At 36.8% G+C, this 13,506-nt stretch overlaps 1 protein-coding gene across 1 annotated transcript in view; it reads right to left on the bottom strand.

Moving 5' to 3' along the window:
* ZFAND3 (zinc finger AN1-type containing 3) overlaps positions 1–13,506 on the bottom strand; it is a 134,398-nt gene that overhangs the window by 91,232 nt on the left and 29,660 nt on the right. Inside the window, exons 2-3 of the mRNA XM_064708898.1 lie at positions 10,407–10,447; positions 8,471–8,497 (exon numbers count right to left, since the gene is read on the bottom strand). Of these exons, the coding sequence (XP_064564968.1) occupies positions 8,471–8,497; positions 10,407–10,447 (68 nt within the window). The remainder of the gene's footprint in view (positions 1–8,470; positions 8,498–10,406; positions 10,448–13,506) is intronic.

The raw sequence follows: 13,506 nt of genomic DNA, 5'->3' as shown, positions 1-13,506 counted from the left end.
GTAAATTACTTGTTTTCTTGAAGCACTAGGGGGCTAATGAGTTCTTTAAAGAAATTCTCTAAAGAAAATAATTATTCTCTATTCAGCTCAATGTGCAAATGTCATCCCTATAATGTTGCAATTAAGAAGGCATACCTTAATATTACTTAATAGTAAGGGGGCCTATTCATTAGAAATACTACTGACCATGGTGCATTCAGAACCCCAAGCACCCTCACATCAAGGCAGAGTAGCTGTTTAAAGGAGAAATTTTCAGCAAACAGAGCTTACCTAGATGGTATTTAATTACTTGTAATCTAAACCAGGAGATTAGGCCAGTAATCTTGTGCTTTCCTGTACTCTGATCCTTTTATCATAATTAAAAGACAGTTACAATGCATACACACAGATTGGCTTAATTATTACAGCACTATAACCCATCTCATCATTTCCTAAATCTTCAGTGCCAGATTCAGTCAACAGCCTATGCTTTCTGCAAAGAAAGGAACAACATTTTACAGGCTGAACTACCAGAGATGCAGTTATTTCAGGTGACTTTTCAAGAAAGGCCTTATCTGTATCTTCAGCATAGGATTACATACACACACACACACACACACTTGCCCCCATAAGAGAGTCATCTACTTAAAATTAAGGATAAAGATATTCCTGCTGAAAACTGTTTTAAGCTACTTTTTTCTCCCTGACTAATAGTTAAGTGATATTTAGTCACTTATTTAGTAAGAGATATTTAATGTGGTAACAAGGAAAAGGATTATCTAAAGGGGTATTTTTTCCCCAATGCTTGCAAGTTAGTCCAAAAGTTTATATTTTACTTTTTAAAAATTCCATCTCATTCATTGTAAAATTGTAACTTCTTTATCTCTGAAGACAACAGTCATTAAACTTCTCATGTAATTAATACTACATGGAAACTCACTCAGAGACTGTTGGGCTTTTTTTAAAGAGGCAGGAAATTATAGCTGTATTGACTAAATCTGCATGAGCAGTTTGCCCTCTGGTGACTAACTTTGTGAGAACGTTTTGCAATACATATAAGAAGACTGGTATGAATAAACAACAACTGGCATGTTTGCAGACTCCATATGAAAAATCATTAAAGGTATTAAAATAAATGGTGTGCATTGGTTGTACCAGTGCAGTATGATTTCCTTTAAATTAAGAGAGAAACAAACTGGAAGGTAAAAGTGTCAAGAAGATGAAGAACAGAAATTCAACTGCAGAAACGACACATACAGAGAAGAACTGAAATTCCAAAATTTTGCCTAAGACTTCTGAAGGCTAAGACAAAATAAAGGAACAAAAGGTCCCTATCTGCATACATTTCTCAAGGACACGAAAGGCAAGTCCAAAACCAGGTTGTCCCAAAATCAGTAGAAAAATAGTATCATCTCTCAGTAACTGATGAGGAAAAGAAGTGCAAGGCAAAAAAACCCCAACTTGTCTAGTATCACAAAGAAATCCTCATTGACTGTGAAAAGGAAATCAAGTCAGGATCCTAGCTAGCTGTCTAGCTGCTAGATCACATTTCTTTCATATGAAATGGCTAAAGAACTGAAAAGTCATCAGTTACATTTTGTTCTATTATCCAATCACATTTGTCCCACACACCTGATTTCCCTAACAGCTTAAATCACCTCAGCAAACAGCTGTACATCCCTTACAGCCAGCTGCTCCAAAAGGTCTCCACAAGGGAGGTTCTTCTTGGTCTTGCCCTGCTTATGTATGCAAGGCCTGTTGAAATGTTGTCTGAGTTAGCTGCCGTCACTGTTCACCTAAATTCTTTCCCACTGTCCTTAGCTAAGAGCTGCTGTTGGACAGTAACTACTTCCATTTGGAGATGCTCAAATGTGTAGATGTACAAGTTAATAGTAATGATAGAGAAAAGGAAATTCTGGGGGTGGAATCCAAGAAAGAATTACAAAGTAGAGTTAACTTCCTAATTCACTGTTGTGTCTTGCTTGAATTCACCAGGAGGTTTAGTTAGTTTCAAGACCAGTAGAAGCAGGAAAATTTCTTCGATGATCACAAATATTGATCATAAACACACATCTTCCCAGCAACCTCAAAACATAACTTTCTCTTGGCCACCTAGCACATAACCTTAGCACTCTAAAAAAATAAATGCTGTTTCTAGACTCCTTCCCTTGTAAAATACCTTCTGAAAACAGCTCTTTCACCATCTGGCATTCCTCCTGCTCTCTCTCAGCCTCTTGTGTGGCAGTACAAGGGAAAAGAAAAAGGTAGCTGCTAATCCTGTACAATTTTGACGTGACATTAACAATCAGGATCCTAGAAAACACGCAGTCAGCTCGACAGATATCCTTATGAATTTCTAAATACTCCTCTGGCAGTAGTGCCTAACATCTCCAATGGCAAACTACATTTTAAATAAAAGACAAACCATGAACCTGCATAATACTTTTTAAAGGAATGAGTTGAATGATTCTAGAACACGTACTCTGATATTGCCCTCTCTTCTCAGGCAGAAAGAGTTAAATATCTTCTTTTTATTCCCCAAAGGCTGCTGGTCCCACGCAGAGGTGCCATGTTTTATTTAAAACATGCTCTCTCTCAGTAACCACTTGTTCTAATTGGCAAGGCAAGGCTGGGTCCCCAAAGCACACAGCTCGTTAGATTCAGTTTGGATTACAAAAACACGATGAAACAAACTGCATCGAAATGTACAAATTAACAGCTCAGGAGTGCACGACACGGACACAGAATTAGATTGTAATATGGAACAAACTCCACAGGGAGACTAAGGAACAAATCACTAGTGTCTCTATAAACTATAGAAGGGTTCCAAATGAGCACATACACAAAACAGAACACAGACTTTTCCATAAATCAAGCAAATTGCTAAATTAGAAAAAAAAGAATAACATTTCTTCTTCTATCTTATGCACACATTTATAGGGGAACAGAGTCATAAAAAAGTTAAATAAATTAAACCTGTGGGTTGCACATCCTCAATAGGTAACTCCACTTTCATGCTGGCAAAGTGCAAACATCATGGCAATTAAGTCGTATTTCTAAACATTTTTTTTACATCAACACAGAACCTATACACTAGAGACTAAATTACAGCTGGTGCTTCAATGAGTCATTTGGAAAGGTTACAAGTTAGAAGGGGAACAAGATATTAAGAAAAGAGAAATAAACTGGCTTTACCATAAAGAAAAAAAAAAACATACTAGAAAACAAAGCTATGAAAAATTAAAAATAATGTAAGTCTGAGGAAAAAAAGGGCTTGAGCACTTTTCTTTGCTTGCAGATCAATCTGTACAATGGGACTGGCAATCCCCTGAGATAAGAAAAAGAAAATACATGGAAAACATCAGTGATGTCTTGTCAAGACAGAGCAAAAATTACATTAAGACACTTTCGTACTCTTTTCAAGTAGCCAGTACTGAGAGAAGGTCATATTTTTGTGTGAGTGTAATTTATATTTTTAACAAATAAGCCCCAGTCTACTAGATTGAATTTTGCAAGATGTAATCCAACAGCCACTATTGTCCTACAGGGTAGTTTGCTGATAGGATTGATTGACTGTAAAATGATAACAGTTATTAATTAAAAGGCATTCAATTTTACTAGACTGTGTTGGTGAAAAGACCCTTATGTGACAGGATAATGCCTCACTAACTTAAAGAAGCCATAAAGAAGAAAAGAGAAAAAGAAGACCCTGTTCTACCTCAATACACAACATTTGAGTGGCAGCTGTGAAAGAAATTCTTTCTTCCACTAACAATTGCACAGAAACTTCATGGGTCTGTCCCCCATCAGTGCTTGCCCCTTCCCACTATTTGATCCAGGAGAACTTAAAGGAGGATGAAAAGGGACAAAATAATTGAGCTGAGCCACTGGCCCTGTTGACACCCTTCATTGCACTGCTGTGTACACAATGTCTTCACACAGCCAGGTCCTGGGAAGGTGAGGGTTGTGCCTTCTACTCAGCATCTTCCACACCTTTTTATACAATGCACAGCCATATCATATCATTTATTGTCACAAAGCAACACAGGAGCACTGTACTCTGCAGCTTCCATGCCACAACAATGTAGATAAGGATAACTCAAGTCATGTTTTACTAACTCCACTCAACATGTGATCTGTATTTTAACTCCAGCAAGGCTAGAATGCTTCAGGTATCCCTCTCTCCCAACTTTCCAATTCTCCTGTATATACTGAGACCTAGGAAGGCACTGTATAAATATGCTACATGATTTGGTTGATGTTTACTTTTGACAAATGTAAAATGATTAGTCCTAAGCTTAGATCATACAACTGTATTTAAATAAATTCATTTTCTCCTGATTTGTATTTCCCCTCTAAACCTTTAAGACAGGTTAGGGTTAAAAGGAGTCAACTAAAAATCCCATCCCCACCTTTCCACAAAATACTGCCCTGTTTTAACAATCCAAACAGAGCTACTACTCAGATTTTTAAATTTTTTTCAAAGTCAAAGAATAATGCATACTAACAGAGTAAAAGAAATTATTGGGGTCAGCAGTGCGAATCAAGCGTATAAATAACTGAAGCAGTTTATCCAATTTTTTCTTAATGCCATTTCATGGTGACTCTCTTTTTCAAGCTTAGCGCACATCTCACATTTCAAGCTTACTAATTATGCTAGGACATCTTTTTCCTACCAGGTTTACCCATTTAGAAATTTTTTGGGTACAGAGTAAAAGAAATTGAGTGTATGCCAAACAATATCTATGGTTGTATCTGAAATGTTACATTCTTTACTAGAAGGTGCTCTAGAAATACGAAACATTTCTGGTACCACTGTAACAGCTATACAATTTTCCAAAGAAATATTTAGCTGCAAGCTTGACTGTGTAATGGAAGTTAAAGATGAAGCTTGACTACTTTCCAACTCCAGTCAGTGAGGACCATTTTTTGTAGCAAGCAGTCCATGTACTTCAAAGCACAAAGATGTGAATACAGCAGCAAATTCTAACCTCATGAAGCAACAGATTGAGGCACTGGCTTCTATTAGGAGCCAACAAAGGGAATACCATATTGAAAAAAGAAATGTCTTGTGTTGTGGTAAAGAAAACTAGTTCTTAGTCATGTTTTCAAATTTCTGGAAACACTTCTTGCTGCTTTTCTAACAAAGCATTAAAACTTGTGGATTCACATCAGAAATTACAAGTGTATGAAAAATACAAACATAAAATATTTGTATCATTCTTTCAGGACTGAAAACTTTATGACCACAATGCCTAACGAAGCATAATTTAGTAATTACCATACAACAGGGTACAGCAAAAAAAGCTAGCAACATGCAAGATGCACCTGCTGAAAAGATTTCCAGGAAGCAAGCTGAAAGCTTGACTAAGAATCAAACCAGCAGTTAATTAACAGCAAAATCTATTTAGGCAGGAACGCTGATTTTTGCCAGCTAATGCTTACAATAGGAGTCATTACTGCCAGACGTGGCAGCAATAACAGACAAGTTGTAAAGAGCTCCCAAGATTTACAAAAACTGAGAGAAAAGGAAATTGTACTATTCAATGAGTCTGAGACACAAAAACTTGCCAATTTTGTAAGCTCCAAAACTGCCTGTGATTTTAAGCATGACAAAATAAAGATCTGCTCAACAAAGGAGGAAGGTTAAGATATGCAAAAATATTAAGTAACTCTATAGTCAGATACCTGAGTTCAGGCAATAGGTGAATAATCTGACACTTCTAGATTCAGATGATAAATAGACATTAATATGTACTGTGTTTCTTTTTCACTCCTTATTAGATCTTTTCAATTCAGGAACATAAAAAATACTATCAAAATTTCAAAATTTCATAACAGCCTAGCACAGAGTTAAGCATACGCATTGAAAATACAGATGCGGTTCTAGCAATACTGACTTTCCTCTACTATAATGAAGATTAAAAATTTCTAATTTTTTACTCATCAAGAATCCAGTAATTAAAAAAGGTGTTTTACTTCAACCTAAAAACAAGACCAATCTATGAGTGGAAGCCCCTAAAACTCAGACAATTCTTGGGTTATATGGCTGAGTTATTTTTTCAGTTTCAGTAACACTGATATAGTACTTTGCACAACATGAATATAAATATTGCACAGCTGGATTAAGGGACAGATACCCACCTCTAGAAGTTCCAATTACATGTTCAGATAGAATTCCTATGATCTTGATTCACAAATCCATGAAAATTCTAACCATATTTTAACTTTTTCCAATTTTGCAATTGCATCTCTCCACCAAACCATCCAGTGCTGCACTTACCTTTAGCTTCACACACTACTGAAAAAGCTGAAATCCATTTCCTGTACCTCTCTTTCCATTGCTGATAGAACATAGCACAAATTAAGCCTTCCAGGGTCATAATCAAATGGAATAAAATAGACTGCATTTTTGGGGGGTGATGTAAGTAGAAAGTGTAGTCTTATCCTTTTCTCTATTTAAATTTTTGTTCTTACTCTGTAATAGTTCATTCTGTGACTGTTCCCAGAGGTTCCAATTAAAATTGAATTCTTGAGGTACAGGTGCTGTTTCCATGAATGCAGAATTTCTGCCTGAAAGATTCTACTTTATCAAGTGGCATTTCAAAAGGTACTCAAACAATGTCCCTACCTGAAGTTGATACTAGAACTTCCATAAACCTAATGGGAGCAAAGATAGGTTAATAAAGAGTACTTTTGAAAAATTTAACTTATCACTGTCCTGTATTTAATCACTCAAAGTTCACAGTTTAGTGTATTGAAAAAATAAGTGCTGCAGCATTCTTGAAAGATGTGGTGCCATTAAGGGAGATACTTTGGCCATAATTTACATTTTTTTTACTTATCAGCCTATATTCTGACCAAAAGAATAAACATCAAAAAGCCTCCCAAACCCACATTACTTTACTGAATTTGTATTCTAGATGCATGGCAAGTCTGAAGTAACTATGTCTTCACCATCTAAAGAGCATATTTACTTGAAGCACTTCAATATGTAGGGTTGCACTTGTTCTGTATCTGGAGACTCTGAGGCATTGATAACACATGGTCAGCACTGAATTGGAGACAGAATATTGTGAAGTACTTTGCAGAAGTACAATTAACTTGAAATTACTTGAGAGAAGCTCTTGAACATTTTAGAGTCTGTTGCTTCTACAGGGTTTAAGTAAAGTCAGGTATTCCTTATTGGAATAAGCAGATGGTGTGAAGAGGAGGCAAAGACAGCTGAAGAGGGTAGCTAACTTCAAGCTCTTCTGCAGTATTTATCAACCCTTATCTGCAAGCTAAGAACTAGTCTGGAGCAAAAGAACAGCAATTTTGTGATTGTACAGAAGAGCTTAGTGAACTTTTTTGGATCCACATGAACACACTGGGCAGTTACAGACAAAGGGCTGCACATATCTGTGCAGTATGCAGCTCACTCTTGCCATACACTCAGCACTTCTTGCCAACAACTTATCTCAGTAATATCTTGTGAGCACTGTTCTCATGTTTAATGTATAAAAGAAGTACAAAAGATAGTCAAAATAAGGAATGTTAGTCTCCCTGCCATATTATCTGGTTGCTTTTGCAGTTTGTTTCATCTTTGCACAAATGTGGGTGAAAGCTCAGTGAATTTAGTTTGATAATAAATTTAGAAAACAGAAGCACTTGGTCAAACAATAAGGCAAATTGACATTACCCCTTGCTCCAGTTCTGGCCTAATTAATCCAATTTATGTCAAACTTGATCATTTTTCCCCCAAGGGACGGGTGTCATTTTTTAGGAATGGTATTCTCAAATTTAGTGTCCCACTGAAACTCCAAACCACAAGCCACTCCCTTCTCTTCCCTTCCCCTAGTGGGGAGGAGAACTGGAGGCACAAAGGTAAAGATCTCAGGCTGAGATAACAACAATTTACTGGAAACAGCAATGAGATAAGAGAAGGAACATTGACAGTGACAATATTAGTAACAAAAATGTACCAGAGAGAGGAAAGTGGTTCACATGCAAAATGCTCAGAACTGGCATTACCCAACCACTCTCTCTGCCAGACTTTCTTGACTGGAAGACAACCCCTTCTCCCTGGAGGAGTGTCCCCTTCCCGCACCCCTGGCTATGAGGTGAGATGGTGCAGAATAACCTCATGGAACCTGCACAAAGTAACCCTGGCCTGGCACAACCAGAACTATGGGGAAGCCAGGAAATGCAGAAGCAAAGAAGACTTCATGATCATGTATTTACAAACTTGTTGACAGTTCAGAAAGTCTGAAAAACCTGCTAAGGTAGGGATGTTCTGTGAATAAATCATACTGTACTGCAAACAGAATATTTCATCCCTTCAGGACTTGTTGCCCTTCTCCCCTGATATATGTAAGAAAGGAATGCTTACACAAATGTAAGGGTCTTTCCTGCAGTGTGTGTCTCAAATTTATTTTTTTTTTAAAAGGAAGACTGGATTCTTCCATCTAGAAAAAAATGATCAAAAGAAGTAATTTAAAGAGTTACTAACCTTTTTCATTGTGTGGATTTCTTTTTTCTGAAATAAAAGAAAAAGGAAACGATGGTCAAGACAAATAGTCTTTTGAAATTTTCCCTCTGCTTCAACACATTTGAATAAATAATCTGCCATTTTAAAAGAGAAAAAAGAGGAACTAGTTTTCACATCCTTTCTCTGGAGTGCCTGAAACAGTGAAAAACATCTTTCAACACCTTACTTGCCTAAAATCTTGCTACCTGTGGTGGTTCAATTTACAGAAACAGGAGTACATATCTTTCTATATCAGTATGTAGCTAGAAACCCAGTATAGAAAAATATGCTAAAGCTATTTCAGTAACATCAAGGAAAAAAAAGAAAAAATAGAAAACCACTTTTATGTTGGAATGATGACACTGAGAGGTTTTGAATTATGACTCCAACAGAGTTGGAGTAGTTTTAATACTACTTGTTGAAGAAACCATAGTTAAGATCTAAATAAGATAAACTTGTCTTTTTCCACAGCACCTTCTACAGTACCTTTATTCCAACCACTAGCAGCTCTTTAAGTTACTAAAACTCTTACAGAGACTTATGTCATTAAAATAAACAGGCTCTAAGGAACATCTTGAAAAATTAAAAACATAAGCTCTCCCACCTCCACCCCGCCAATCACATAAGGTCTCATCTTAAAATTTTACAGCAGAGAAAAATTAACTTTATCAGAGGTAATGGCATTTCGGAAAAATTGCAGAATAGAAGCCAAGAACTTTTCTTTTCTTTAAAAAGAAACAAAATTACAAACAAACAAAAAAAAATCCAAACCAGTAAACACCAAAAGAAAAGATGCTCTGTCTGATGCCTGGTCTGCTGGCTGTGAAGTGCTGGGTACTCCGCTAAACTCAGCAACTGAGGGCTGGGCTGTTTTGATGTCACAGAATCAGAACACCTGCATTGCTGAGTACCCAAACACAAGCCACTTACAGTGCTAGTATGAATATAACAGCCCTACTGAGTCAAATCAAAGACTTGTTTGTGAATGTGGACAGTAGGGAAAGAGTACAAGAAATGACTTATACTTTCTTCAATATACCATTTCCAGAGACCCATACCTTTGGAAAACAGCCAGAGAAATACATTTTGCTGAACAACCTTTTAGCAATCTTTATTTCCCAGGTGTTTGTTTAATGAAGTGATGTTGAACCCTAGATCTGAAATCTAAGTCAAAATTCTTTTTTTTGTTGTTGTTTTAAAAACGCAAAATAAGCTTTAAAGTTAAAAAAAAACAAATGCTGGACCTTTTAAAATTTTATCTGTTGCCCCAAGGCAGTTAAAAACCATGAGCTATGACAGGACCGTAATTATAATTAAAAGTAAGCTTACATTACTAAGTAATACAAAAAAATTGATTCAGAAGGGCAAAGCTAGAAGCTGCTAACAGGAAAAGGTCAAAAACAATTCTTAAGATTTTACACAATAGCAATGACCTTACAATAGGAAAATAATATGAAGTAATTAGAACAGCCTACCAATGACTTACTGATGATTTAATGTTCAAGGGCTGCAAGTTAAGAGGAAATGAAATGAGGTGTTCTATGCTAACTTTTTATTTTAATTTTTTTATCCATTCTATATATCAGAAGTTATTACACAATAAATCCTACAAAATTCCAAATTACAATTCAGACTTATGTGTTGTGGAAACCACATCATCCATACAGGAGCTGTGCTGGCAATGGGGCTCTGTAGTACAAGGATGTACCTAAATTCCCTGAACTTCAAGAATTAAGTTTGATGGGTACATTTACACAAGAGGTTCTTGATTAGCAAATAAAGGAAGCACTAAAGTGAGGAAAATCTGATTACATATACACACTGAAGGAAAAGAAACCCATGCACAAATCCTAAGGGAGATGCCAACAATGTGGTTTCAATAATCTAAGGGAAACACAAAACCTTTTACTGCACTTACCAGCAAAGCATTTGGAACACAGATTCATAGTCTTGCTGGACCTGGGGCAAAAAATAAAAAAAATAGAGCTAAAAAATTCATTATATTTCTAATCAATACAGGGAAGTTTTGGGGGCAATGAAGCAAGGGTACAGAGAAGGTGAGAATTTAAATGGCTAGGAATCAAAGGTAAGTGGCTAGAAGTGGCTGAACTAGAAACAAGAATATAGAAGACTTTGTATGGTAACCTCTTTCCAAGAGTTTCCAAAATATGACTTCTACACATTTATCTCATATATGAAAATAAACTTACATTACCATTCAATATATATGTTACACATTCATCATTCAAATCTTTGTATTGCAATGTGATAATAACGATAGATAGGAAGCACCAATACATTCCATTTGAATTGCAGACTCCCCTTGGCAACAGTTCTGCAGTCCTGACAAATCCTGAATACAATACAGCAATGGAAAAATTAAAGTATTGTACTTATAAGGACACAGACAGATGTGCTCTTGGAAGTCTAGATGGAATGGTTTAACTAGTTATTACATTAAGCTGTTCCTTACTACCCTCAGCTGTATTCAGCAGTCATTTAAAATAACCTGGCTGACTTTGCACCGAATGGACTAGTATAGTTCACATGACCCACAAGGGTGGCTCAGCTTTGAGGGCAGCAACCTTCAGCTGAGAGAAAAACAGCAGGAGAACATCAGCAACATCTTAAGCCTCCCAGATGCCTACAAAGTCAATTATGCCACAGGTGTTCAAATCTCAGAAAGTCAGTAGCCTTACAAAAAAAAAAAAAAAAAAAAAGGTTATAAGACCTCTCTAAGGCTCCACTGAAAATACCCAAAGCAATACACTATGTTAACCCCAGTTTACAAGAAGTTCTCTTCTAACATCACATCTCCTTTACAAAGTGAACCTGGAGAATATTCTCTAAAATTCCCTGTGTTGGATTATCTTTAGGTACGAATGAACTGGTTTCTGTGCACACTGCCCAATACTTGATTTGTTCAGCATTCCTGAATCAACTCTGCCATGATCTACAGGCATTAACCCATCCTGGGCAAGTCTGAAAGCACCTATTAACAGGCAAGGTTGCACCAAAACTGTCCATGCCCATAAGATCTTTTTTCCTCCCCAGAGCAGCCTCCAGCTGGAACACACAATTTAGCCAAATTAGTTGCACATTTCTCTCTAGAAAAATACTTACAAAGAAACAACTGAGACTACCAAAACAGTTGTTTTCTACCTCCAACCAAACAGGAAAGGAATTTTGAGAGGACATCTGAGTCTAACAACACATCAATAATAAAAAACTGCTTGTTACCTTGAGACAAAAAAAATCTGACAACTTTGTCAAAGCAATTGTATCATAAATGAACACATATCAGAATTATAGATTCTCCCTGCCTGAATTTGTAGATGGTTATTTTAAACTACTTTCTAGTAACAAAGTAAACCCAGACCTGGTCAATCATATCTTGATATCAGTCACACCAAACATTACAGATGCTTTTCAATTCATGCCCATCTGAAAGCTGGGTTACATCAGGCTCAAAAATTCTATAAGAACACATATCACTGGAGATTTGAGACATAACCATTTGCCAGCTATAGCAAGAGCCACAGACACATGAAAGCTAGTTTTAAATGCAAACAGTAAGCGCACAGGAGAAAAGTTAATTTCCAAGAAAAGAAAAGCGAAACAGCATTTGTAGCCATAGAAATATATCTTCAGATTGATACCCAAAGATTCGATGTGTTGATGGTCTCCACAGATTATCTACTTTCAAGAGAACTGCAACTGAAAACAGCATGGTGAGTGAACACCTCCAGCATCAGTGTGCTGCAGTTCAGTACTCACTGCTTATGGGTCAGACCCTCTGGAGCAGCTCAATATGCCAGGCAGGACCTGCTCTGCAAAGCCATTAAACCCCAGGGGCAGCAAAGAAAAAGAAAGGCAGAGTTCAGCTGGTTCATGCTGATGACATTGGAATGGGCAATGACAAATGTTTTCAGTGGTATAAGCAATCATCTCAGCTGTTAAATATCAATCCAAAGCCTCATATAATACTTACTTATCAGCACACAAACAATGAAAAACACAGACACAAACACAACACAGAGCTCTGTGAAAACGAGTAAAAAAGGCTGCCATGTACATCTAACAGACAAAACTCCATTAAATTCTCTGAAAGGACAGAACTATTGGACAAGGGACCTTGTAAGCCAAGTAACACTGTTATAGTTTCAAGGATCACTTTCCTTTAGATCCTTGTATACGCCTTTTCAAGGCATCCAAGGCAGTCTGAGGCTGCTACTAGGATGAGAACCCAAACCTTGAGTGTTTTTTTTATGAGTTTCTTTTACATAGCCACTTATGTGACAGCAGATACACACAGCAGCACTAAACTAGAACGAAGAAAAGACAGAGTAACAGCATTGATCAACAATCAGCTTCTTTATGAAAATGCAATATTTATTTAGAGCAAAAGTTTTATAAAGAAAATGCATTACGCAGTTTATGTACATCAAATTTTGTAGGTCAGGGTATGCCAAGTAAAATGTTTGACAGTCTTTTGCTATACTGCAAATCCTTCCTCCCACTGCTAGGATCTCCTCTTTTCAGCAGGCAAGGGTTCACTCACCAGACTTAAAACTGAGCAAACCTGCATCTTGCTGTTCTCTCGTGGAGCACATGTTAACCACATCACTGGTTTAATTATTTCTCAGTGAATACAGAATTCACCAGAAGCTCATAGTGCCAGGGAGGAACACAAAAATGTAAAATTTCTTTGTTCCCCACAGCCTTCTCAAATATTCCATACATCTGCAATCTGTTATTTCTAGGAACAATTTGATGTGAAACACTAAAAGTTCTGAAATATCAAAGTCTTAATCATCACACAGCCTTTTATTTCCACTTCATGGGAAAAAGAGGGTCATGGATGACTTTTAGGGAAGGCAATACAATTCCTGAGTCTAGGAACACATAATATCATGACTGTAGTGGTGTATAAGGCACAGCAAAGCTAGAACTCTAAGACAGCCCTGGCAATGAGAATTTTGTGGTTCAGACTGCAAGTCTTTAGGCTGACACACAGC

The sequence above is a fragment of the Zonotrichia leucophrys genome, chromosome 3 (genome assembly GCF_028769735.1).
Source record: "Zonotrichia leucophrys gambelii isolate GWCS_2022_RI chromosome 3, RI_Zleu_2.0, whole genome shotgun sequence".
Taxonomy (NCBI): domain Eukaryota; kingdom Metazoa; phylum Chordata; class Aves; order Passeriformes; family Passerellidae; genus Zonotrichia; species Zonotrichia leucophrys.
Note: the sequence above shows the minus strand (reverse complement) of the source record. Positions and strands in the feature narration are given on the sequence as shown.